This window comes from Silurus aristotelis (assembly GCF_946808225.1).
Source record: "Silurus aristotelis genome assembly, chromosome: 3".
Lineage (NCBI taxonomy): Eukaryota > Metazoa > Chordata > Actinopteri > Siluriformes > Siluridae > Silurus > Silurus aristotelis.
Window position 1 is genome coordinate 18,111,179 of NC_139576.1, and position 24,700 is coordinate 18,135,878.

The following is a 24,700-nucleotide window of genomic DNA, read 5'->3' on the forward strand; positions in this document are numbered from 1 at the left end:
TGTCATTCGATCGCTTATTTCTGCCTATTTTTAAAAACAAATACACCGTAAATTACCGTAATATAAACATAATTTAACACTTACTCATGTGGTAGTGGTTGATTGCGAGTGTGAGACGCACAAAACGCTCGTGACCTCCTCGGTTTCCATGGTCATTAGGGCCCGAGCACTGAGGAGCAGGCCAGAATGGCCTGCACCAAAGGTGCGAAGCCCTATTGTTTTCCTTAGAATTTATTATTAGGGCCCGAGCACCGAGGAGCAGGGGTTCCATAACATGCTCGAGGAGCCATTTGGGGTCCCTTAACATGTTTGAAAACTCTGGAAATTTGGCACACACGTCAGAGTCCTTTGTCACTAGGGCCGGACAAAGGCTGGAATACGGGCGTGGCAGGGGGGCTCTGTAGCGCCCCCATTATGCAAAAAACAAACATTGGTGCACAGATCCGGCAATTATGTTCGCACATGCACAAGAGTTGGTACGCATATAGACCTCATCGACCCGAACAACTTTCGCCTGTTCGGCTTTCAACTTTCAAAAATATGAGCTCCGCCCAACAGAAAGTCAGCCATTTTGGTTTGTTTTATAAGTGCATGCAGTGAACTTTTAAATACTCCTCCCAGGATATTCATGCGATTGACACCAAAAGTGGGCAACATAATGCCGAGACATTGCCCTTGCTAAATTGCGAAGGGATTTTTGATATCTCGAACGGTGCTGCCATGGCGAGGCGTCAAACTTTACTTTTATTTCAGGCATATTTAAGGCTTGTGGCGTGCTTAGATTAACTTGAAATTTGACACATACATCACATTTGTCGGCTGTTAAGTGTGGACAAAAAGGTCGGACAATGGTGTGTCTCTTAAGTGGCTCACTAGTGCCCCTGTTTGTATAAAATGTGGGGTTTATTTTACCTACAGTCCCCAAATGGGTCAGTAACAACATAAAATAGTCCACTGATATTTACCCACTTGATGCACCTGCCCACCGTGCATTGTTTTCTGGGAGGCCCTGTATAGCGATACACAAACGTGCGAGGGCCCGCCATCGCTGCTGCAGCTATATATATATATATTTTTTTTTTTATTTATTTTTTTTTTTTTATACACATTGGCCAATTGGGGTCCCTTACCATGCTCGAAAACTCTTCAAATTTGGCACACACGTCAGAGTCGTTTGTCACTAGGCCCGGGCAAAGGCTGAAACACGGGTGTGGCAGGGGGGCTCTGTAGCGCCCTCTGTAATGCAAAAACAAACATTGGTGCACAGATCGGGCAATTATGTACGCACATGCATGAGAGTTGGTACGCATATAGATCTCATCGACCCGAACAACTTTCGCCCTCAAAAATATGAGCTCCGCCCAACAGGAAGTCAGCCATTTTGGTTTGTTTTATAAGTGCATGCAGTGAAGTTTTAAATACTCTTCCTAGGGAATTCATTCGATTGACATCAAACGTGGTGAACATGATGCCGAGACATTGCCCTTGCTAAATTGCGAAGGGATTTTTTATATCTCGAACAGTGCTGCCATGGGGAGGCGACAAATTTATGGCTAATTCGGAGAACAGGAAGTGTTTAATATCTAAAGCAAAAAATGTCTTATTCTGACCATACGCGGTGTGTATGTTCGGCCAAGGATTCCGATCGCATCAATGTGCCTATTGTGAATCTCGGGCATAGCGCCACCAACAGGCGTCAGGAAGTGTGTCAGTCACAAAAGGTGGATTTTTTGACAGTTGCATGTGGTGAACTTTTAAATACTCCTCACCAGGATATTCATGCGATTGACACCAAACGTGGTCAACATGATGCCGAGACATTGTAGATGATAAATTGCAAAGGGATTTTTTATATCTCGAACGCCGTTCCCATGGCAGCGCGTCAAACTTTACTTTTATTTTGCATATTTAAGGCTTGTGGCGTGCTTAGATTAACTTGAAATTTGACACATACATCACATTTATCGGCTGTTAAGTGTGGACAAAAAGTTCAGACAAAGGTGTGTCTTTTAAGTGGCTCACTAGCGCCCCCGTTTGTCTAAAATGTGGGGTTTCTTTTACCTACAGTCCCCAAATGAGTTAGTAACAACATAAAATGGTCCACTGATATTTACCCACTTGATGCACTTGCCCACTGTGCATTGTTTTCTGGGAGGCACCGTATAGCGATACACAAACGTGCGAGGGCCCGCCATCGCTGCTTGCAGCTATATTTCTATTTACTTTCGTTTTCACAGCACCATCACTGATTTTCTTGGGAGATATTTTTCAAGATTTCTAGTGAAATAAAAATATAAAAATAAAAATAAAAAGTTACTGTGGGAGAGCGTATGAATACGGAAGCCACTTTTAATATATTTTTTTTTTTGTGTCGGTCTACTTAGTGCCCCACGCAGCACGTCTCTGACACACACACACACACACACACGCGCTCTCCTCCTTAAATGCACCCTCCAATCACTTGAACTAAGCGACTGATGCGACCCTCCGCCGAAAACGGGGAACCGGCAGCGTGAGTTTGCTCGTGCAACGGGGTTTCACTGTAGCTATAAGTGTAAAGTACTCTGTCATCTCATCAGACACCAAACACTGGGTTGCATACTCAAAGTAGAATATCAATATCAGAAAGGTGATGAACCCAACATTGTTTGTTCTGTTAAGAGTTGTCCACAAACTATTATTATTGATTATGTTACTCTAGGGCTTTTCATTAATTTTCTAATATCTTTAATAATGTAAAAAAATAAAACTATGAATCACTTATCTTGTCACTGCAGATATTACACACAGCCGTTCTTTTCTTGGCCGTGTACGCGTAATCTCTAAACCCAAACTTTATTATCCTCGGGGCTGGGGCTGGTGTTGTTGTTGTGGTGTCCATGTTGTTTTGTCCGCGGAGGGATCTGCTGTTTTGGCAGTCTAGCGGTTTACGCATGCGAAAGAGTAGCTTGGGTTCGCCGACTTATTGGAAAATATATAGTTCATTCTTAAATATATTAAAAAATCACAATAATTTAAAGAAATTATTTCCACAAGTCATTTCAAGTAAATAGGCACAAGTCCGAGTCAAGTCTAAAGTCACAAGGAGCAAGTCTAAAGTCAAGTCGAGTCTTTTCAGAGATCTAGTCAAGTAAGTCTCAAGTCCAGAAAATTGTGACTCGAGTCTGACTCGAGTCAAGTCTCCCACCTCTGGATCTCTGAACCGAAACCTGCGGCGTTGAAATTTGACTTATTGGGGAATCAGACTGCAGTCCGTTTTGTGTTATGAACGGGATCGGGACTACGATAAATAAGAATAAAAAAAGAATAGCTTGCTATAAATTAATTATGGCAGGGCTACTCAATCCAGGTCATGGTTTATTTTTTCCACATTTTCTATCTCTAAAACTTCCTCTTTCTCACCAACTACCTGCATGTCTTCCCTCACCACGTTTATTTATTTATTTATTTATTTATTTATTTATTTATAAGGACTTTTTAAATTAATTAAATAATTATTATTATTTATTTATTAATAAATTCATCAGTGGCGCTGACGTCATTGTATGGAGATCCCATGCTCCATTGCGTTTTTCCACTCGGTAAGTAGAACAGTTCATTAATATAATTGAGAACAATCCCTACAATTTACTGAACAAAAACTGTTCAATCAGGTGAAGAAGTTGTGTTTAGAAGCTGTAGAAGTGAAAGGAAGCAGTTTTGTGATGCAGTAAATCACAGCAGACATAAAAATATAACTTGCTGCACCAAATGTGTAGTAGCAGGCTAAGATAGCTAATTACATTCAAGTTTGTTTATTTGTTTTTCCACATTTAATCATGCAAAGAAATAGAGGAGATTGTATGATATTTGGAAATTTTGTGTTTTAAGTTACCAAAATGACAGTAGCACTTTAATACTTTAGCCATTTATAACTGTGTAGATGAGGAACAGGGTTGCCAGATAGGTGTGTTTTCCAGTAATTGTTTACAAATCCACACAAAAAACTCTAGTAAATACACAAATCTTAGCAATAACAATACAAATTAAAAAACCAACAATACTGTGGAGCATCACATATTTACAATATAATGAAGCAAATTAAGCGTTCTTGTCTAAAGAAGGTTAGGTTGTAACTACGTTGTAAACTATTTTCTGTATCAGAAATATCAAAATCCCACCTGTCTAATCCCATTTCATCCCACATAGTACAATTTAAAACTATCACAAACTGCCCAATCTGCCAACACTGATGAAGAAAAAATTGGTAAAAATGTAAGGTGTTCAATTCTGAATTCTAAATCTTTCTTTTTTTTTCTCGTCAGGTCTTTCAGATTTGCCAGCTTCCAACATTCCTCTTTTCTTTTAATCCCCTTACCACACACACACACACACACACACACACACACACACACACACACACACACACACACACACACACAAAATAACAAAAGGCACTTTTAAGAGCCATGTCTGTGAGTGATTCAGAACTACAAGAACAGTTTATGCTGCTGGATAACCTGGTTGAGCATCAAGAAATCAATGAGGAGCTCCAAAGTCTTGACGACTTACTTCAAGAGCTGCAGGGAGGGGAGGAAGCAGCACCAGTAAAAACACCTGAACCAAGGGTACATTGGAGAAAAAGAGACAGTGATGGAAACATTGTCTATGCAAGACCAAGATCAAGCAGGAATCAGTCAAACGAGGGTCAGTATAATTTTTCATTCAAGATATATTGAATATCTGAATTGTTTAGGCACTAATGAATGTATCAAACAAGGAATATGATGTAAACAATCAAACCAGAAGCACTGATTTTTAACATGAAAATAAATTGAATAAAATACAGTATTTGTGTAAAGAAGTATAAGCTTCACTAAATGATTGGTGTTGTCAGTGGCCAACCAGCTTGTTTTTTTATGATCTGCTTCTACAGCAAGCATGTTTATTTGCTTTCCTCATCTATTTGACACCTTATAGACAGATAACTGCAAGCAATTGAACTGTCTACATTTGGGTTTGGGAAATAAAAAGTCTGCTAGTCCTCTCGACTAAATGTTAAACAGTTAGATTGGACCATTTTACACTGGTAATAAGGGAGATCAAATTGTGGGACAAGTTGTAAATGTTCTGAATGTTGTTTTTTTTATTGTTTTTATGTGGTAAAGCTGATCACATTCGGAAAACTGATCCTCACATCAATGCTCCTGACACTAACTGTGAGGTGACCTTTTCTCCAGAGACTGTTGGTGTGTACTTTATTCTGTAAATTACATATATATATATATATATATATATATATATATATATATATATATAAAATGTGTGTATGTGTGTGTTTAATATTCCATACTATTTTAACAGTGTGTTTCATGCAAGATCTCCAGCACTCACTGAGCGATTCTTTAGATGATGATGCATCAGCTCTTGGAACCTCAAGAGATCCTCTCCTAGTTTCCTCAAACTGGAGTACAAGACAAAGTCTTATTTAAGAGAAGTGGAGGGCAGAGAGACCCCGCCTGGTGAACACGTCTGTGGCACGAGAAAATGTGGTAACACACATCTGCCAACTGTGTGGAAGCAATCCAGCTGCTGTCCGGTGTTGTGACTGTCGACCACGCCCCTTCTTTTGTGCTGAATGTGATGTCATCATGCACACCAGACGTATTCTCCATAACCGAGATGCCATGACTCCTGGATTCTACCAGCCATTGCCTCCAACAACTTGTGTTGTAGATAAGGCTCTTTCTCATTGTGGTAAGTACTTGTTTGTGTCTGGACAACATAAATATTATTCTAGGAATTGTTAGTCCTCATAAGCTTTACTATTTAAATATGCCTTTTTGTCTTTTGTTGTTTAATATTAAATTTATGTGGATACTTCGTGTCAGTTAGCTTTTTCAGCATCTTTGTATACTTTTTCAGCAATGTACTTCAATACCATAGAATCGTTCCAATGTTATATTACTCAGTCAATCCAAATGATCTTAATTCATGTGTGATCTTGTTCAGTGCGCCATGTGCCTGTGGAGGTTCCTGACAAAATTTGCGGTTGTTCACCAGAGTCATTGAGGGTCAGCCCAGGGAAGACTGTTGCTGTGATCACAATGAATGGTAAGTGTGTGAAGATAAAAATCTATACATGCTCTACCTCCATAAGTTTGGCACAGGTCTGTATGTAAGATCTACACATGACTTTTGACTAATGTTTAACAAGTATACAAAGTCATGTAAAAAAGGTTGAAATAGTCCAAAACCTGATTAATCACTTAAGGTTTACATTAAAGTGGAAATGTTTTTGATTTTTTCAGGACGATATGATCTAAGCATGCCTGAGTTGAGTTGTGAGGCATGCCAAGCCACTTGGGCTGCTGGAGTGTTCTGGTATACCTAGCTGCATTCTTGAAACGGTAAAGCTTGCAGTTTCCATCTACTCAAACTGCCAGAATATCTGGGGTGCATGCAGGACAGATGAAAGGCTCTTCCTTGCAGATTTTGTCCATCTCAAAACAGACAGCCTCCCACTCAAAAAAAGCTTTTCTGAAAACTGTCTGTGGAGATCTTGCCAGTCTATTAAAAGTAAGGAAACCAACAGCTAATAATGTAAAACAAATGCATCACAACTGTCAGAGTATCTTTATTTTACTATTAGTAAGAGTCTTTTTGACTAGTGCATATTCCTATAACTACATAGGACATGTCCTGTCTAATCATTAAAGTAAAAAGCCCTAACACACATACACAACAATGATGATTGTTTATAAGGTTTCTAATGGAGGCTTAATGTTATTTTGTTCTTCTTTTTAAGATTCGCAATGTGGCCTAAGTGAAGAAGGTTTGAAAGGTCTGCAGAGCATCATCCACAGAAAGCAATGTAAAATCAGAGATATGAAGGTACAAGCAAGAGACTGTTACCTGCATGTTTTGTCTGGAGCAGAGAACATCAACTTTTTAAACAAATCGTCAGCTGATGACTGACAGTGAAAGTGACTTTGAAAATTCTGATGATGAACTGTAATGTAAAAACCTTTTTTTTCTTGACAGTATACCAGTGACCTTAACCCTAATCTAAAGTGTGTAATAAATTTTCTTTTTTGTAATTTTATAAATATAACCAAAGTGTAGTCTCTTTTTTCACATACATAATAATACAACCAGTCAGTGATGGAAATGAAGTGTGTTATTGTAAGGCTAAGTACTGTACTGTACTAAAGTATAGATTTCAGGTACTTGTACTCTAGATGATTTGTTACTTCTCATGGCTCTTTGTAGTTGTAAAGTATTAGGCTGCAAAATACTTTTTACTGAGCTTATAAAATACGACATTTAGGTATGGATAAAACTACTCAGTAGTTTAAACATATAGAATAAATACAGCCAGCCAAAAGAATTAGTTAATATGCAAAGAAAAAAAATATTAATATAAAAAGATTTTTTTTTATAAAGATTTATAACTCGTTAGATTTGTAACTTTTAAAAAAAATAATAATTAGATACAGTTGTCTATACAAAATAGTTGGAAAATGACCTCCACCAACTACAACGCTAAATAATCATAAGTTTAATGAGAAATTTTATTCATATTGGAAATATGAAGAGTTCAGGTGCAAAAGCCTCTAATCCATTTAGAATTTTTTTTATTTTTATCAAATGAGCATTTTTCTTAGGTGCCAATGTTTATGTTCAGTTTATTCACTTGAATGGCAGTAAAAATAACCTAGGAGCCTGAGAAATTGCCCATTTCAGAAGAAAAATGTAAACACCACTTACAAGCTTTTGCATCTAAAAACTTCAAAAGAAATTTTAGGTCTTCATTCCTGGGCTGAGGAAAAACAACTGGCCACATGCCTGTGTTCTAGATTTAGGGCACTGAATAACAGTTGAAACCTGTTTATAGACATGGAATAAGCAGATTATAATAAGGATATAGACAAGCAAGACAAAGAAATCTGTTATGATAAGGAGGAATCCTTATTTCCCAACACTAAATCCAATTTCATTTATTGCTGTTTTGCTATTCAGGTGTTCCAATCATGCAGACTGCTTTTACAAACATTTGTGAAAGAATGGGTTGCTCTCAGGAGCTCCGTGAATTCCAGCATGGTACTGTGACAGGATGCCACCTGTGCAATTTCCTCACTACTAAATATTCCACAGTAAACTGTTAAAGGTGTTATAACAAAGTGGAATCGATTGGGAACGATAGCAACTTAGCCACGAAGTGATAGAACATGTAAAACCACAGAGCGGGTCAGAGGATGCTGAGACACATAGTGCACAGAAGTCATCAACTTTCTGCAGGGTCAGTAGCTACAGTCCTCCAAACCTCATGTGCCCTTCAGATTAGCTCAAGAACAGTGCACAGAGAGCTTCATGGTCGAGCAGCTGCATCCAAGCCTTACATCAGCAAGTGCAATGCAAAGCATGGGATGCAGTGGTGTAAAGCATGCCACCACTGGACTCTAGAGCAGTGAAGACTTGTTCTCTGAAGTGACTAATTACGCTTCACTGTTTGGGGTTGCCAGGGGAACGGTACTTGTCTGACTGCATTGTGCCAAGTGTAAAGTTTGGTGGAGGGGGATTATTATGTGGGGATGTTTTTAAGTATTTGGGCTCGGCCCCTTAGCTCCAGTGAAAGAAACACTTAATGCTTCAGAACATTTTGGACAGTTTAATGCTACCTACTTTGTCGGAACAGATTGGGGACGGCCCGTTCCTGTTCCAACATGACTGAGCACAAGTGCAGAAAACAAGATCCATAAAGACATGGATGAGTGAGTTTAGTGTGGAAGAACTCGACTGTCCTGCACAAGAGTCCTGACTTCAACCCGATAGAACACATTTGAGATGAATTAGATCAGAGACTGTAATCCAGGCCTTCTTGTCCAACATCAGTGTCTGACCTCACCAATGCGCTTCTGGAGAAATGGTCAAAAATTCTCATGAACACACTCTTAAACCTTGTGAAAAGCCTTCCCAGAAGAGTTGAAGCTGTTGTAGCTGCAAAGTTTGGGCCAACATCAAATTAAATCCAATAGATTAAGAATCGGCAAGTTCATTTGCATGTGAAGGCAGATGAGTGAATGCTTTTGAATATAGCGTATATAAACAGTTTGTAAAAATAAACAAAGTGTTTTAAAAAGTGTTCTAAGTAAAATGCCACATTTTAACCTGGATCTCAAATATAACAAAGGTTTGCACAATGAACATATTTAGATATTTATTTGTTCATTGAACTTAGTGTTTACTTCATTTAATTACTAGATTTTAAAACTACATTACCCATAAGCCTTTGTCACTCATGGGACAGGAAAACATGGTGCTGTATTTTGTAGTTCATTGAAGTGTATACTTGTGCTGTAGTGTTACGGTTAGGATCTCGGTAAATCGTGAATTTCTTGTACCATAGCAATACCTCATTGTTCAGTGACAGTATTAGTGAAGTCATAATGACAGTAAAACAGTTTGCAACATGAAGCACCTTTTATTTTTGCCTAAATGTTAATCCAGCCACACCCCGTCAAAATAAACGTCCCACTTAATTGTCCAAATATGGTAATTACAGGATCTACCAGCTTCAGGTGGGTTATAACAGGTCAGTTATCTATTTATTTCTTCTAATTAAAAACAATACAATTTAACAGTTATATATTTCTATCTGGAGCTAACCTTATGTAGATTAGATTATTGATTAGTGAATCTTTTTTTCTAAAAACAATGGCCTATTGATTTCCATGGTATGAACAGCTGTATACGGTGACAGCTGTATACAGTATGAAGAATATATATATATATATATATATATATATATATATATATATATATATATATATATATATATATATATATATATATATACATATATATATATATATATATATATATATATATATATATATATAATTGAATGGTATGAACCAGAGGGTGACAGCTGTATACAGTGTGTGTGTGTGTGTGTATATATATATATATATATATATATATATATATATATATATATATATATATACATTTTTTTATTGAAACAAATGTCTTAAAGTATCCTCTCTCAACTAGATACTTGAATACATTCATAATAAAATTGTATGCAAATAAGGCAATCAGTTTTGGTAAAATATGTACATTTTAATAATCATTCTTATTAATGAACATATTCTATTTTAGGCTAAATGAAAAGAAATATGTAAATGGGAAATATGTAACACTAAATATATTTTTATATTTATATTTTGGTATTTATTCATGGCATAAGAGACAGTTCATGTAAACTTACCCATAATAAAACTGCTCTGCAAAAATCATTAAAAACATGTTGGGAAAACCATTATAACAGCATGTTTGTAGCATGTCCTCTCCATGTTACACCACCTGGCTGTGACGCAGTTCAGAAAACATGCAAAAGGTGTATAAAATGACAACAAAAAAAATACTAAAAGAGTGTATGCACTGTACAAAAACTTTAATGAATTACAGCAAAAACAAAAAACAACAAGAACAACAATGACAAAACCCTCAAAATTGACATTCTTAAAGCTGGTTGCTATTTGGAGACCCGGGCAAAAAATGCTGGAACTCGCTGGCAGGCTCCCAGGTGTCATCCCAAGTTTTGCCACTGCAAAGTATCATAAGTGCACATGTTATTGGAACACAGAACAGAAATCATGATTATCAATTTCGAGTTCAATTATATTTTTTTATATTTGTTAAAGTAACACTCTTGGATTAGCTGAAAAGGGCTATGACTTGCAGAGTACTGAATAAATGTAGAAATGTAGATTTCAGCATGTTTTCATGTTGCATTCCATGCAGATCTATAAGTTGTACAGACACAGGGATAAGGATAGTGACTGCATCTTGCTCTCATTTCTAATCATCATTGGTCTCATCATTGGTCTCCTGTTCTTCAAATTTAATAATTGTGTATAATCCATTGTGTCCACTTCAATCAAAACATTTTGGGCTCTTGCTAATAACTACATATATTAATCCACACCAGGAGATAGATCATTCTCCCATTTGTATCCAAAATAATTGAATAATATTTTAAGAATTTTCAGTCTCAGTCTTCGAGTTTTAGTACAGACTAAGTCAAGTCAAGATGCATTTATTGAAACTTTTATTCCTGCCATGATCAACTACACGACCAGGGAGCTTTCTCTTGCCACAGACATAAATAAAAGGATGTGGCAAGAGAATGTGGCAGTGGCCATGCTGCTTGCAAGACACCATTTTAACTTTGCCAACATCATATTGGTCATGAAATAGACTTAGCATTGTAATGGAGTTACATTTTTAATGAAACACGACTTACCACACAGTGCAAGGCAACCAGTGGACTTTCAATTCTGCTTTTCCCTACACACACACACACACACACACACACACACACACACACACACACACACACACACACACACACACACACACACACACAGTAATAATTATTGAAGCTGTTTAAGCAGTCACTGGATAGAGCACTGGACATATTGGACATATAACATTGTTTTATTATCTTTAAACGCCAGAATCAGTCACTAAGACAAACAAGCAGCCTAATAAAAGACATTTTACCTCATTTGTTCTTTTTCCGGTTATTTTATCAAATAGGAAGATCTTCTGCCTACTACATTTTCGGCAACCTTAATGATCAAAACACAAGGAACGTTTATTAAGCAATGAGTGTCTAGTTTGCAGTTGATTTCAAGTTAATAGTTATCATTTCACTTTTGAGGTGATCTGTGGTCTTGTCCATTTGTGTCCAAATGACTATGCCCTTGCTTTTTGTCAATCGAGCAAAACGTACTGGGCTGGGTTTTCCAAAGCCGTCTTGGCTTAAGTCAGTGATTGACAATAACCACAGCCCTTGGATATTGGACACGTAAACACAGCTGAATAACTAAAAAGAACAAAATACTTTTTATTGGCTACCAATAACCTGATGACCTGAATAAATCTAATTTGCATGAAGTCAGCTTTGTCTGAGAGCAAATTTATTAATAGTGTGGATTAAAGTACACCACTGCCAAAAAACTTACCTTTTCTTCCCATCTTCACATATGGCCCCTCCTGACTCAAGGACTGGGAGGTGGAAGATGGAGCAGTTGGAGAACAAGACTGTGGAAGGGAGAGATCTGTGGTGATAAACAATGGAGGAGAGACAGTGGTGGCAGAAGGTGGCAGTGAACCGATTAAGGTTTTTGTCCTTTTCCTCCTCTGTTGCAAAGACCTAGAACATGGCAGTGAATGTGGAGGAAAAAAAGAGTGTGAAGTTGAGAACAGCTGAGGAAGTAGTAGATGAGCTAGGAGAGAGTGAATTTGAAGAACATGGGGAAGAGAGAGAAACAAGGTTCTTTGTAAGGCTTTCCGGCTGCGCCACGGTGAGGCTCTCCGGCGGCTCCACCGTGAGGCTCTTCGACTGCTCCACCGTGAGGCTCTCTGACTGCTTCACCGTGAGGCTCTCTGACTGCTTCACCGTGAGGCTCTCTGACTGCTTTACCGTGAGGCTCTCCGACTGCTTCACCGTAAGGCTCTCCGACTGCTCCACCATGAGGTTTTCCGACTGCTCCACCGTGAGGCTCTCCGACTGCTCCACCGTGAGGCTCTCCGACTCCAAAATGGAACTGTTGCACTGCTCCTGACCGGGGCTTTTGTGCTGCTTTGTTTTCGGGATGTCATTGTCCAGCTGCTGTGCTGTAGAGGTTGCTTTATTACAAGTTTACATTAATTTTATATTTGTACAAATTAACAAACAAAAAAAAACATGCATTTTAAATACTAATTATTATTTCTGAATTAAAATCTTGCTTCTACCCTTAGTCAAGATAAATTCATACGCTGTCCTCATCTTATTTAAAAAATTTCTTGTGACAGGAGTGGGGAGCAGATGGGAATTATGTCTGCAACCCACCTATTTGAAATCTTTTTTATCTTGTTTGCCAATATATAAAATAGGCTTGTAACCCATTGCCTCAAGTTTCCGCACCTGAATTGAACAAAAGCAGTTAAGCATTACACATACACATTAGTTAAACCCACTGCATTATCAAGTGCATTCATTCTGTATAAAGCAATTTTATTTTAAGGTCATTTAATAGAGTGCAATGCAAAAAAAAAGGGCCTTAATAAGTTTCAAAAAGTTTATTATTTGAGAAAAGAGAACATTTGACTTTTTTTAAAAGTCTCTTTAACACAACTTAAACATAAAGATAAGTTTTATTTCATACAAAGAAGACTAAGTTAAATGGGTTTATGAAGACCACATCATACTGGTACTAGTCTATAATATTCACTATATGACAAACATAGGCACTTTAAATAACAAGTAAAAAACTAGTAAATTTTTACTTACTGCAATACGGGCAGAATCAATTATACGCCCATCTTATTGCTAAGATTTGTGTATTTACTAGAGTTTTTTGTGTGGATTTGTGAACAATTACTGGAAAACACACCTATCTGGCAACCCTGTTCCTCATCTATAGATTTATAAATGGCTAAAGTATTAAAGTGCTACTGTCATTTTGGTAACTTAAAACACACAATTTCCAAATATCATACAATCTCCTCTATTTCTTTGCATGATTAAATGTGGAAAAACAAATAAACAAACTTGAATGTAATTAGCTATCTTAGCCTGCTACTACACATTTGGTGCAGCAAGTTATATTTTTATGTCTGCTGTGATTTACTGCATCACAAAACTGCTTCCTTTCACTTCTACAGCTTCTAAACACAACTTCTTCACCTGATTGAACAGTTTTTGTTCAGTAAATTGTAGGGATTGTTCCCAATTATATTAATGAACTGTTCTACTTACCGAGTGGAAAAACGCAATGGAGCATGGGATCTCCATACAATGACGTCAGCGCCACTGATGAATTTATTAATAAATAAATAAATACATAAATAAATTAAAAAGTCCTTATAAATAAATAAATAAATAAATAAATAAATAAATAAATAAATAAATAAACGTGGTGAGGGAAGACATGCAGGTAGTTGGTGAGAAAGAGGAAGTTTTAGAGATATGTGACGAGTTGGGAGTGAGAACGTGTTGCATGAACCAGCAAATTGTGTGCAGTGGAGGGTTAATGCTGTAAAATATTTACCCTGGGAATAAAAAAAAAAATGATGCTAATACAGAGTTCTGTCTTTAAATAAAATATCATAAATAAAGCAAGCTTATATAATTCGAGCATATGCTTTACTTTGAGAGTTTTTTTTTTTTTTTTTGATGAGGCTGAAATGTGGGTGAACTGGAGACTAAAATGTCCAGTTTATTTTGAGACAGGAACAAAGCAATACCAAAGGATGCCTCTTTTTTTCTTTATGAATAAAATAGAAATATCATCAGTATGTCTATAAATATTCATAAATAGCTTTTGTTAAGAATGAATTGTATTATTAATGTTACAGTTGAGTGTAAATTGGACTGATATTGGTGTCTGATTTGATTGGGATTGAAGTACCATGCAGAACATTATACTCTGTGCATGTATCTTTTGATAATTGTTCAAAATTTTGTAAGGAATCTTGTATGCAATACAATCTCTTTTTTAACTTTAAATTATGGTTAACACACTTAAAACACAAAAAACTTGGAGGAAATAAATATTTACGTGATGTGACGTGACATGAACATGAAATAAAAAAAAAAAAAAAAAAAAAAAAAGAAAGAAAAGTCAATAACCAAACTTTGGGAAGGTCAAAGGACTGGGCTATAGCTAGGAAAAGCATAGGAACTGTTACAAATGGATAAAAAAAAACAAAAAAAAGAAAAGAAAAAAAAACAAAAAAAACAACAACTACATGGAGCAAGTCAGATGGGGAAAAAAATCAATTATTTTCATGACATTAGGTAAGACAAATAATGCCTCAACAAAAAGTAGCAGAAAACATATGCTTAAATAATGTGGCTAACGAGTTAAAAAAAAAAAAAAAAATATGGAAGCCCGTTTCTGCTACTGAATAATTCAGAGAAAAAAACGTAAAAAGAAAAAAAGCTCAAAAGTTGCAATAACCTATTATTTATATATATATATATATATATATATATATATATATATATATATATATATATATATATATATATATATATATATACACACACACACACACACACACACACACACACACACACACACACACACACAATTCAGTGGCGGAAACAGGCTTCCATAGGAAAAGGAAGCAACATCAATGTAATGACATCAATCATGTACCATTTCAAGGAAAACATAAGGTAATTTTAAATTTGATTGCAACTATTACGTTAATTGGCAACAGGTCAGTAACATGACTATGTATATAAAAAAAAAGAGTATCTTAGACGAAAAGTTGGGCAGAGATCTCCAATCTGCAAAACAAACTGTCTGCAAATTGTGGAACAATTTTAGTTCCTCAACATAAATTGCAAAAAAGTTTGAATATCTCATCAAATACAGTACATAATATCATCATAAGAATCTGAAGAAATCTCTTTCAGACTAAAGAAGAGGGAGACTATCCAGCTTGTTATCAGCAGTCAGTTCAAAGGCCTGCATCTCTAATAGTATGTACAATAGTGCCTATGAAATGGACAGTTTCAACATCTGTAAGGGCACTATAAATGCTGGAAATTATATACAGATTGTATAATAACATATTTTTTTCATTCAAAAGATTCTTTTATTAGGGAAGACCCTGCATATTTCAGCAAGACAGTGTCTTCAGTCCACTTATAATAAAAGGAGCTGCTTAATGACAGAGTTGTTTCTGTTCGCATTTGTTAGCTCATCGCACTCACTGTACTTTCATACCACGGGTTTCAAATGTCTTGTTTCTCGCAAAGTCTCCACAAGGTCTTTCAGATCAGTCTTCTCGTCCTCCAGAATAGCAATTTTCTCCAAATTCTGCAGGAGAAGGTAAGACTCCTGTTGTCTCTCACGCTCCTAAAACACGCACATAGAGAAGAAGAGCATCAATTTGCAAATTGAAAAAAATATACTGCAGTCATAACTCAGACAAAGAAAATGAACATAAGTATCTTTTCACAATGCTGTAACTTTATTCTTATTTCACTGTTCCTGTACTGGAGGATGGTGTAAGCATTCTGCTGTTCTTTACACTCCTAAACAGAGGTGGCAAAAGTACACACATCCTTTACTTAAGTAGAAGTATAGATACTCATGTTTTAAAATACTCGGGTAAAAGTTGAAGTACTGATTATACTTTTTTTATTGAAGTGAAAGTAAAGAAGTTTCTGACATGTACTTAAGTAAAAAGTAGGTATTACTTCTACCTGTTTTAATGTCACGTTGGTAACTGGACCTCACATTATATTAATATTAGGGCTGTCAATCAAATTAAATATTTAATCGCAACTTAATCGCACATTTCTATCTGTTCTATATGTACCATATATTAATACTTCCTGTTTTAATACTTTAAGCAACATGGACATGGAGAAATATGGATGCAACATAGAGCATTAAGACAAAATAAGTATTGTAAAGGTTTTAAAGTAATAATGGTGGTTTATATTACGTAAATCATCAGGACACCAAACGGAACCTTTGCTATGTTTCCACACGGACAGTTAACGAGTTGATACCGGAGAAACTGCAGCTCTTCAAGTCAATTCAAGAAGCTTTTATCATTATCATACCATTTTGTTGTTATTATAAGTGTATACAAATAAAAAGACATTTTACAGATCCGAATGATGTATTGTTCTTATCTGTACGATTAAAAAATACAGTAATTTAAGTTCGTTTCGCCATTATGAGGGAAAAACCCACAAAACGCCACCCAGAGGGTTAAAGGTGTGAATCATGCCGAATCTGGTGTTTGATTTGAGACTTGGCACATAAATAAAACAAATGTTTACTGATTAAAACTTTTTTTCGGTGGAGTTTTTTTTTTTTTTTTATATATATATATATATATATATATATATATATATATATATATATATATATATATATATATATATATATATATATATATATATGCGTAAAGAAGGGACGTCGTGAATAAGTGTATGTTTTGTCGAAGGTTTTAATTTCGCCTCTTTTATATTTAGTTATTTATTTATGTGTTTATATATATTATTTAAAAAAATGGTAAAAACAAAAATGTGCACTAAATAGATAGCGCGTTAATAAAATTTAGTGCCGTTTAAAAAGTTTGAATTTTGAAAGCCTAATATATATTAATAAAAAACCTAAATAAAAATGGTGTTACCTAATGAATGTGTTAAGGCTGAACATCCACATATAGAACACAGGCAGAGAAAATATGATGATGATGATTATCAGGAATGACTCTGTTCTCAGTCATGTTTACATCACTGACTCCCTCTGTCTCATCCACGTCAGCTTTACTTCTTGTTGCTGTCTGCCCTGCTCATTCTTAGCTTCGTAAACTAGTCTACATCTGTGGTAAATGAGAGTCAGGACATTATACACCAGTGGACTGAAAAAGACACGCAATAGGAAATCGGTTGGTGGACTGAAATCGGCGCGCAGTGAAAAAAATATTGACATTTTACCAAATAAATGGATTAAAACTAAAGTAATGAGCCGGTTTTAAAAAATGTAAGAAGTAGAAAGTACAGATATTTGTGTAAAAATGTAATAAGTAAAAGTAAAAAGTTAAATAAATAGTGAAGTAAAGTACTGATACCAAAAAAAATCTACTTAAGTACAGTAACGAAGTATTTGTACTCCGTTACTTCCCACCTCTGCTTCTAAAGCACACACATAGTTGAAAAGAGTTTTAAACTTGAGTGTTAATATTTCTGTATGCAATGGGTAATTTCTAATAATTAGTAATTTGGAACAAATAATTTGTTTTCATTCTGGTAACATAAAACTAATCATACAGCATACTTATAAAAATACTTCATATATTATTAAAGCTTTGTGATGCAGGAGTTTGCTTATCTCACTCCATGTTTCTTTCATAAAGCAGGTTCCCTGTCTCCTATACTGTTCCTCAAAGGGTCTTCACCCGCTCTTTTAGATCAGTCTTCTCCTCCTCCAGGTGTGTGATGGTCTCCACAGCCTTCTGATGTTTTTCTTTTGCTTATCTCAAAAAGACCTGAAAGTACGTTTATTATAGGCTTATCATCTTCATATACGTCTACACACAATTTCAGACACTTGTATAAAATGACTGTTCATTCATGAGAACACTCATAAATGTATTGTGGAGGAAATGTATTGCACATTCACAATAGTATTCATGCTTACATTAGAAGGAAAGTTTACCTTTAGTCTACTTCATTTCTTTTTACATGATCTTTAGATAATTGTAAACCTCCCACTGTCACTCATGCTCCGAAAACACACATGGAGCAGAAGAGCATCACATTTGAATACTTACTGTTTACATCTGCAAATAGTAAAAAAAATAAATGCTAAAGCAATCATAGCTTAAATGAAATCGCACTAATCTCAATAACTCTTTACAACATTTTTGACTTTTTATGCTGCTGTACCCTGCCAGGAGGATGTTGTGGACTCCTGCTTTTGATCACATTCCTAAAACACACACAGAGCTAAATATGTTCAAATTGTATTTACATCTGCCATAGCCCATTCATTTATTAATCAAATCTTACTTAATAAAACAATTAAATATTACTTATGTTTATCTAATCATAAAATATAAACATTAAAAAGTCCTTATATTATTTTTGTGCACCCCTGAAACACTCACCTGGGGCAAAAGTCTAGGGCTTAATGTTCACATCTTCAATGGGCTGCACATGTTAATGAATAAAATCTATTAGGTTAAATAAATAATTTAGATTTTGGTAAAATGATAACCATGCAGCATAAATATGAAAAGAACACAACATGCTGTAATGCTGTAACAGCTGAAATTTTCACCGGCCAATTAAGTGCAGCTTCCCTAATGGTTTATATAATTCCCCTTATATAATCACCATAGGATAAACAGAAATTAACCAGATAATCAGATGTTGGATGGAACAGTGTCAGTGAGTAGGACATGGACTGGAGTGGGTGTTTACTGTGGTCGAGAAGTAGAAAACACTAACAAATCAGAAAACAAATTAACAAATTAGAAAACACTAACAAATCAGAAAACAAATTAACAAATTAGAAAACACTAACAAATCAGAAAACAAATTAACAAATTTGAAAACACTAACAAATCAGAAAACAAATTAACAAATCCGGAAGCAAAATAACAAATGCAAAAACAAATGATCAAATCCCAATACAAAATAACATATCCGAAAACACAACGACAATTCTGACAAACCGGAAAAGGTAGGTATAGTTTGTGAATGGAACACTAAAAGATCATTGGACGAGACACCTGTCATTCAGGATATAGAAGAAGTATGAAATGTTATAACTTTGTTTCTTGTACATGTGTGTAGTTCTCCGTTTACTTAAAAAAAAAAAATTATTTCGATTAGTGCACCCTCAAAATTTCTTTAAAGTGTCACTATTTGATCCGTTCAGGCAACATGATCCGTTTCGCTCATGTGCGAAATAAGGTCACTTCCTGTCTGAACTGATTTACTGCAGTTTCGGATATTAACGCTATCCTTACCGTTGTCATACACACACACACACACACACACACACACACACACACACACACACACACACACACACACACCTATATCCAGTGTTGGGCAACGTATTTTAAAAAGTAATGCATTACAATATTAAGTTACTCTCCAAAAAAGTAACTAATTACGTTACATAGTTACTTTTTATGGAAAGTAATGCGTTATATTACTTTTGCGTTACTTTTGCGTTACTTGTATCTCTTTAACGCCTTACAGGTGTAACAGGTGTAATATAGATAATTGCCATTAAGAAATGAGTTGTATTAGGGCAAAATACATGTCTTAAGCATTTTAAATGCTTAATAACTTCTTAGAGAACAATAAGATGATCGACTAACTTTGACCACAAGTCTGAACACTTTTCAGTCGCACTGTACACTGCTTTGCAATCTGCCTTTGCCGTCAGGAATGTAACTATCGTTCGTGTATCTAAGGTTAAGGGTGTGGGCTGCACACCGGTTATGTGGAGGGAGAACATACCTTTCGCTGTCATCTCGTAAAACATCGTGCAATTCTGTAAATATGACCTCGTCCTCGTCTACATAATTTTCTGCTTCATCATCAGCTTAAAACATTCTGAACGCTTTTACAAAGTTCGGGCTATTATCAGTGACCGTGGCAGTTTATCTTCCCACAAAGAGCAAATGATCTGTGAATTTGCTCTCTATCTCCGCTGCGATGGCATCGTACATGTGTTTCCCACAGAAAACTATTATTCTGAGCAGTCAATAGATCTGCAGTGGTGGAAAGTCGGCAAAAGTTTTCTATATTTCTGTCTCCATTTCCATATATGCAACGTCAGTGTTGGGGGTAACGCGTTACAAGTAACGTGCGTTACGTAATAATATTACTTTTCTGGAGTAACAAGTAAAGTAATGCGTTACATTTTTTAAATTTACACATTAATATCTGAGTTACCTTTCAAAAAAAGTAATGCGACTTACTTTTCTGTTAAATTATTTTGCATTAAAAAATAAATACTGAATTAAAATGAACGCAGTCACGTAGAATCGCGCACTTATACGTGTGAGCCGCGGGAACAGAAGCTGGTCAGAAGCGGAGATGGCAAACCAGGGCATTACATTACTGTGATGGAAGTATTCTTATTATTTTGAAATAGTCGAGGAAAAGTGTAGATTATGTGTTGGTGAAAAGCTCTTGTCAACTGCAAAAAATACCACTTAAAAAAAACATCTGCATGCAAAGCACAGCACTACAGATGTATGTGTGTGTGTGTGTGTGTGTGTGTGTGTGTGTGTGTGTGTGTGTGTGTAAAGTTGAATATATGCATATATAATGTTGCATATATGGAAATGGAGACAGAAATATAGACAACTTTTGCCGACTTTCCACTACTGCAGATCTATTGACTGCTCAGAATAAAAGTTTTCCGTGGGAGACACATGTTCGATGCCATCGCAGCTCATTTGCTCTTTGTGGGAAGATAAACTGCCACGGTCACTGATAATAGCGCGAACTTTGAAAAAGCGTTCAGAATGTTTCAAGCTGATGATGAAGCTGAATGATGTAGACGAGGACGAGGTCATATTTACGGAATTGCACAATGTTTTACGAGATGACAGCGAAAGGTATGTTCTCCCTCCACATCACTGGTGTGCAGCCCACACCCTTAAACTTACATACGATAGTGACATTCCTGACGGCGAAGGCAGATTGCAAAGCAGTGTACAGAAGAGCGACTGGAAAGTGTTCAGCCTTGTGGTCAAAAGTTAGTCGATCATCTTATTGTTCTCTATGAAGTTATAAAGCATTTTACATGTTTAAGAAATGTCTTTTGCCCTAATACAACTTATTTCTTAATGGCAATTATCTATATCACACCTGTTACACCTGTAAGGCGTGAAAGAGATACAAGTAACGCAAAAGTAATATAACGCGTTACTTTCCATAAAAAGTAACTAAGTAACGTAATTAGTTACTTTTTTGGGGAGTAACTCAATATTGTAATGCATTACTTTTAAAAGTAACGTTGCCCAACACTGTGCAACATTGCATAATGTTGCATAGATTCAACATCATACACACACACTCACACACACACACACACACACTCACACACACATCTGTAGTGCTGTGCTTTGCATGCAGATGTTTTTTTTTTTTTAAGTGGTATTTTTTGCAGTTGACAAGAGCTTTTCACCAACACATAATCTACACTTAACCATTATTCCTTTCTCCTTTTCCTCGACTATTTTAAAATAATAAAAATACTTCTATCACAGTAATGTAATGCTCTGGTTTGCCATCTCCGCTTCTGTTCCCGCGGCTCGCACGTATGAGTGATACGTAAAACGTTCATTTTAATTCAGTATTTATTTTTTTATGCAAAATAATTTTACTGAAAAGTAACTCAGATATTAATGGGTAAATTTATAAAGTAACGCGCTACTTTACTCGTTACTCCAGAAAAGTAATATTATTACGTAACGCACGTTACTTGTAACGCGTTACCCCTAACACTGCCTATATTACCAAAATGGAGTCTAACAAATGTAATCTAATTGAAATTTTCTATTTATTTGTAATAAATAGAAATTTAATTTAATCAATTTATATACATTAATTAAATGTAATGTAACAAATCACTCAATTTTATCAATATAATTGTTTTTATATTTATTTTGAAAAAAATATGTATTGTGTATTACGAAGAGGAAGTAGACACGTTTGTGCACATGCGCAGTACAACAAGTTTCCGGTGCGGATCGAGTAGCCATAGTGCACATTAGTTTCTAAAATCGATTCTCTTGGTCGTCATTTCGCAATACGAGGACGATTCACCTTATAAAATCTTTATGGCGGATTTTCACAGCTGACAGCTGCTCTGAGTTGTTTTGATGGGATATTTGTGTTACTAGGAAGAAGCTGAGCACGACCACATTTTCAGCCTTAAAAAGGCGGAAGTTTACACCCTTTCTCGAAAACGAAACCTAAAGAAAATGGCTGGCGGTGCATTCTTTCTCGTCTTAGTATTTTTATTAATTTTTAGTGCAGGTAAGTTAAAACTGCTATATATAAAAACATTCACTTTTAATAAGTTATTTATAGCTACAGTGAGTAATTTGTATTAGGGTTAAGAAATACAGATTAGTGTTTCCGGTGTTAGGAGTTTTGGGTGGGTACTGACAAACGAAAAGAGAATTTTTCAACTCATCCATTTGATAATTGTTTTGAAATATGTGTTGAGTCTCATCTATTTTTAATTAGAAATATAACAGCAAATTAACCATTCATAATGAGTTTCTCTTTGGAAGTTAGCCGGTTAGCTAGATAGCGCGTCTTTTGGGGGAAATCCGACAAACAAGGGAAACCACCTTTCCCTATTGAAAGGCATTTCGTATAGGTTTATTAATATTTTCCCACTTTTATTATTTTGACAGTATAAAGAATATGTAGTTTAAAATGTATTGTAAGTAATATTTTGAACTATATTATGGCACACATTTAATTCTGTTTCCTTCTTTCATTTGTTAGGTTCTGTAGAGGTTAAGAAATTTGCGACTGGATCAACTCAGACTCTTAGTGTAAACGCTCAAAAAGCTCTTGCATCTATTGAGTGGAAACACAGAGGGAACTTGGTGGTTGAGTGGTACAGTGGAAGTGACCCTGTTCAGTATCGATACCATGACCACGCAAAGCTAAACATAAAAACTGGAGAGCTCACTATTAAAATGCAGACGAATTACAGCGGTGAATATAAATGTCAATACCAATACAAGGATGTAGGCACTTTTGAGGAAAAAATAATACAAGTTGAAGTGATCGGTAAGTGACTCTTAGATTGTGTCTTAGTTTAATATAAAAATGCTGTTGAATTCTCCTACATAAAGGTATGGATTAGTTTTCTATAACTGCATGGCTCTGTCAGGAGTAATTCATGCACTCATTCTTACCTATTTCTAAACATACTTTTGGGGCGGCAATTATGCAGTGATGTTTTCTATAAATAGATTTGGAAATTTTTTACAGTCTGGGTGTTTTCCACCATAAGAGAGAGCACAGGGCCAAGGGCATTGTGTTTTGTGGTTTCTCCTAAAAAAAAAAAAAAAAAAAATTTAAAGAACTTAATTTAAAAAAAAACTGCAAAAGAGATTGAGGTTAAATTAGTGTTTGTAGATGCTCAGGATAAATGACCTTCTTTTGTTGTAGTTGTCATAGTTATAAAATGTAACTATAAATGCTATGTGTTATTCAGTATTACATTATAATTTTTTTTTTAGTTATTAGTAGTCAGAGTAGTGTCAAAGCACCTTGAGGTTATGTTGTTCCAGGTACACCATATTACCAAAAGTATTGGGTCACCTGACCTTTCCTGCTTTATGTGGTTATTTTCCAAACTGTTACCACAAAGCTGGAGGCACTCAAACGTACAGTCTTTAGATGCGCTATAATAATATTTTGCATTCACTTGAACTTGGAAATCCAAACCTGTTCCAGCATGTCAATGACCCTGTGCACAAAGTGAGCTCCTTTTTAAAAAAATGGTTTACATGCTTTGTAGAGGAAGATCTTGAGTGGCCTGCTATAGAGCTCAGATCTCATCCCTACTGAACACCTTTGAGATGAATGGGAACGCTAACTGCACCCCAGGTCTCCTCAACTACATCATCCTTTTGTAATACCCTTGTGGCTGATGAACACAAATATCCACAAGCACACTTCAGAATCTAGTGGAACATCTTCCCAAAAGAGTGGAGGAATTATAAGAGTAAATTGGGACTAAATGTGGAATGCAATGTTTAAAAATCAAATACCATACTTATGACTAGGTGACCCAATACTTTTCGCAATATAGTGTATAACACCAATTGTAGATTATTTTCGTATAACAGCACAGTCCATCATGTTTTATTCTCTACACTATATATTTACACATTTTCAAACAACAGTTAATTGGGCTTTATTGTACTATGTACTGGTACATGGGCCAAAAGCACATGCTTTACAGGTGTTTTAATGAAATGGTTTTTAAAAATTTTTTTCCCAGATCCAGTTTCTAAACCCATAGTGACCTGTAAAAAGAATGCCACAAATATTACGCTCAAGTGTTCAACAGACTCTTCAGCACAAGCAACTATTAAATGGAAAGGCCCTGATGATTTCTCTCAT

The 24,700-nt window shown here is 35.7% G+C and overlaps 1 protein-coding gene and 3 long non-coding RNA genes across 7 annotated transcripts in view; 2 read left to right on the top strand and 2 right to left on the bottom strand.

The window, feature by feature from the left end:
• The window catches only part of LOC310723413 (uncharacterized protein), a 76,285-nt gene that overhangs the window by 32,851 nt on the left and 18,734 nt on the right, over nucleotides 1–24,700 (top strand). Inside the window, exons 4-5 of the mRNA XM_083536444.1 lie at nucleotides 23,066–23,356; nucleotides 24,579–24,700. The exon at nucleotides 24,579–24,700 is cut by the window's right edge and continues 118 nt beyond it. Coding sequence (XP_083392570.1) covers nucleotides 23,066–23,356; nucleotides 24,579–24,700 — 413 coding nt within the window. The remainder of the gene's footprint in view (nucleotides 1–23,065; nucleotides 23,357–24,578) is intronic.
• Nucleotides 4,601–6,937, top strand: LOC310724196. 3 transcript variants are annotated; one of them, XR_014532990.1, is made up of 5 exons: nucleotides 4,601–4,686; nucleotides 5,148–5,228; nucleotides 5,344–5,736; nucleotides 5,992–6,093; nucleotides 6,788–6,937. It is a non-coding gene; the product is annotated as an uncharacterized lncRNA (long non-coding RNA). The 3 variants fall into 3 exon arrangements; XR_014532991.1 differs by lacking the exon at nucleotides 5,344–5,736 and having other exon boundaries at nucleotides 4,668–4,686; nucleotides 5,148–5,230; nucleotides 6,788–6,925; XR_014532992.1 differs by lacking the exons at nucleotides 5,148–5,228; nucleotides 5,344–5,736 and having other exon boundaries at nucleotides 4,672–4,686; nucleotides 6,788–6,925.
• LOC310723819 lies at nucleotides 10,422–12,244 on the bottom strand. 2 transcript variants are annotated; one of them, XR_014532797.1, is made up of 4 exons: nucleotides 12,015–12,244; nucleotides 11,551–11,618; nucleotides 11,291–11,334; nucleotides 10,422–10,591 (listed from the first exon to the last, which is right to left on the bottom strand). It is a non-coding gene; the product is annotated as an uncharacterized lncRNA (long non-coding RNA). The 2 variants fall into 2 exon arrangements; XR_014532798.1 differs by lacking the exon at nucleotides 12,015–12,244 and adding an exon at nucleotides 11,704–11,863.
• Nucleotides 17,169–22,054, bottom strand: LOC310723437. Its single transcript, XR_014532684.1, has 3 exons — nucleotides 21,878–22,054; nucleotides 20,051–20,135; nucleotides 17,169–18,060 (listed from the first exon to the last, which is right to left on the bottom strand). It is a non-coding gene; the product is annotated as an uncharacterized lncRNA (long non-coding RNA).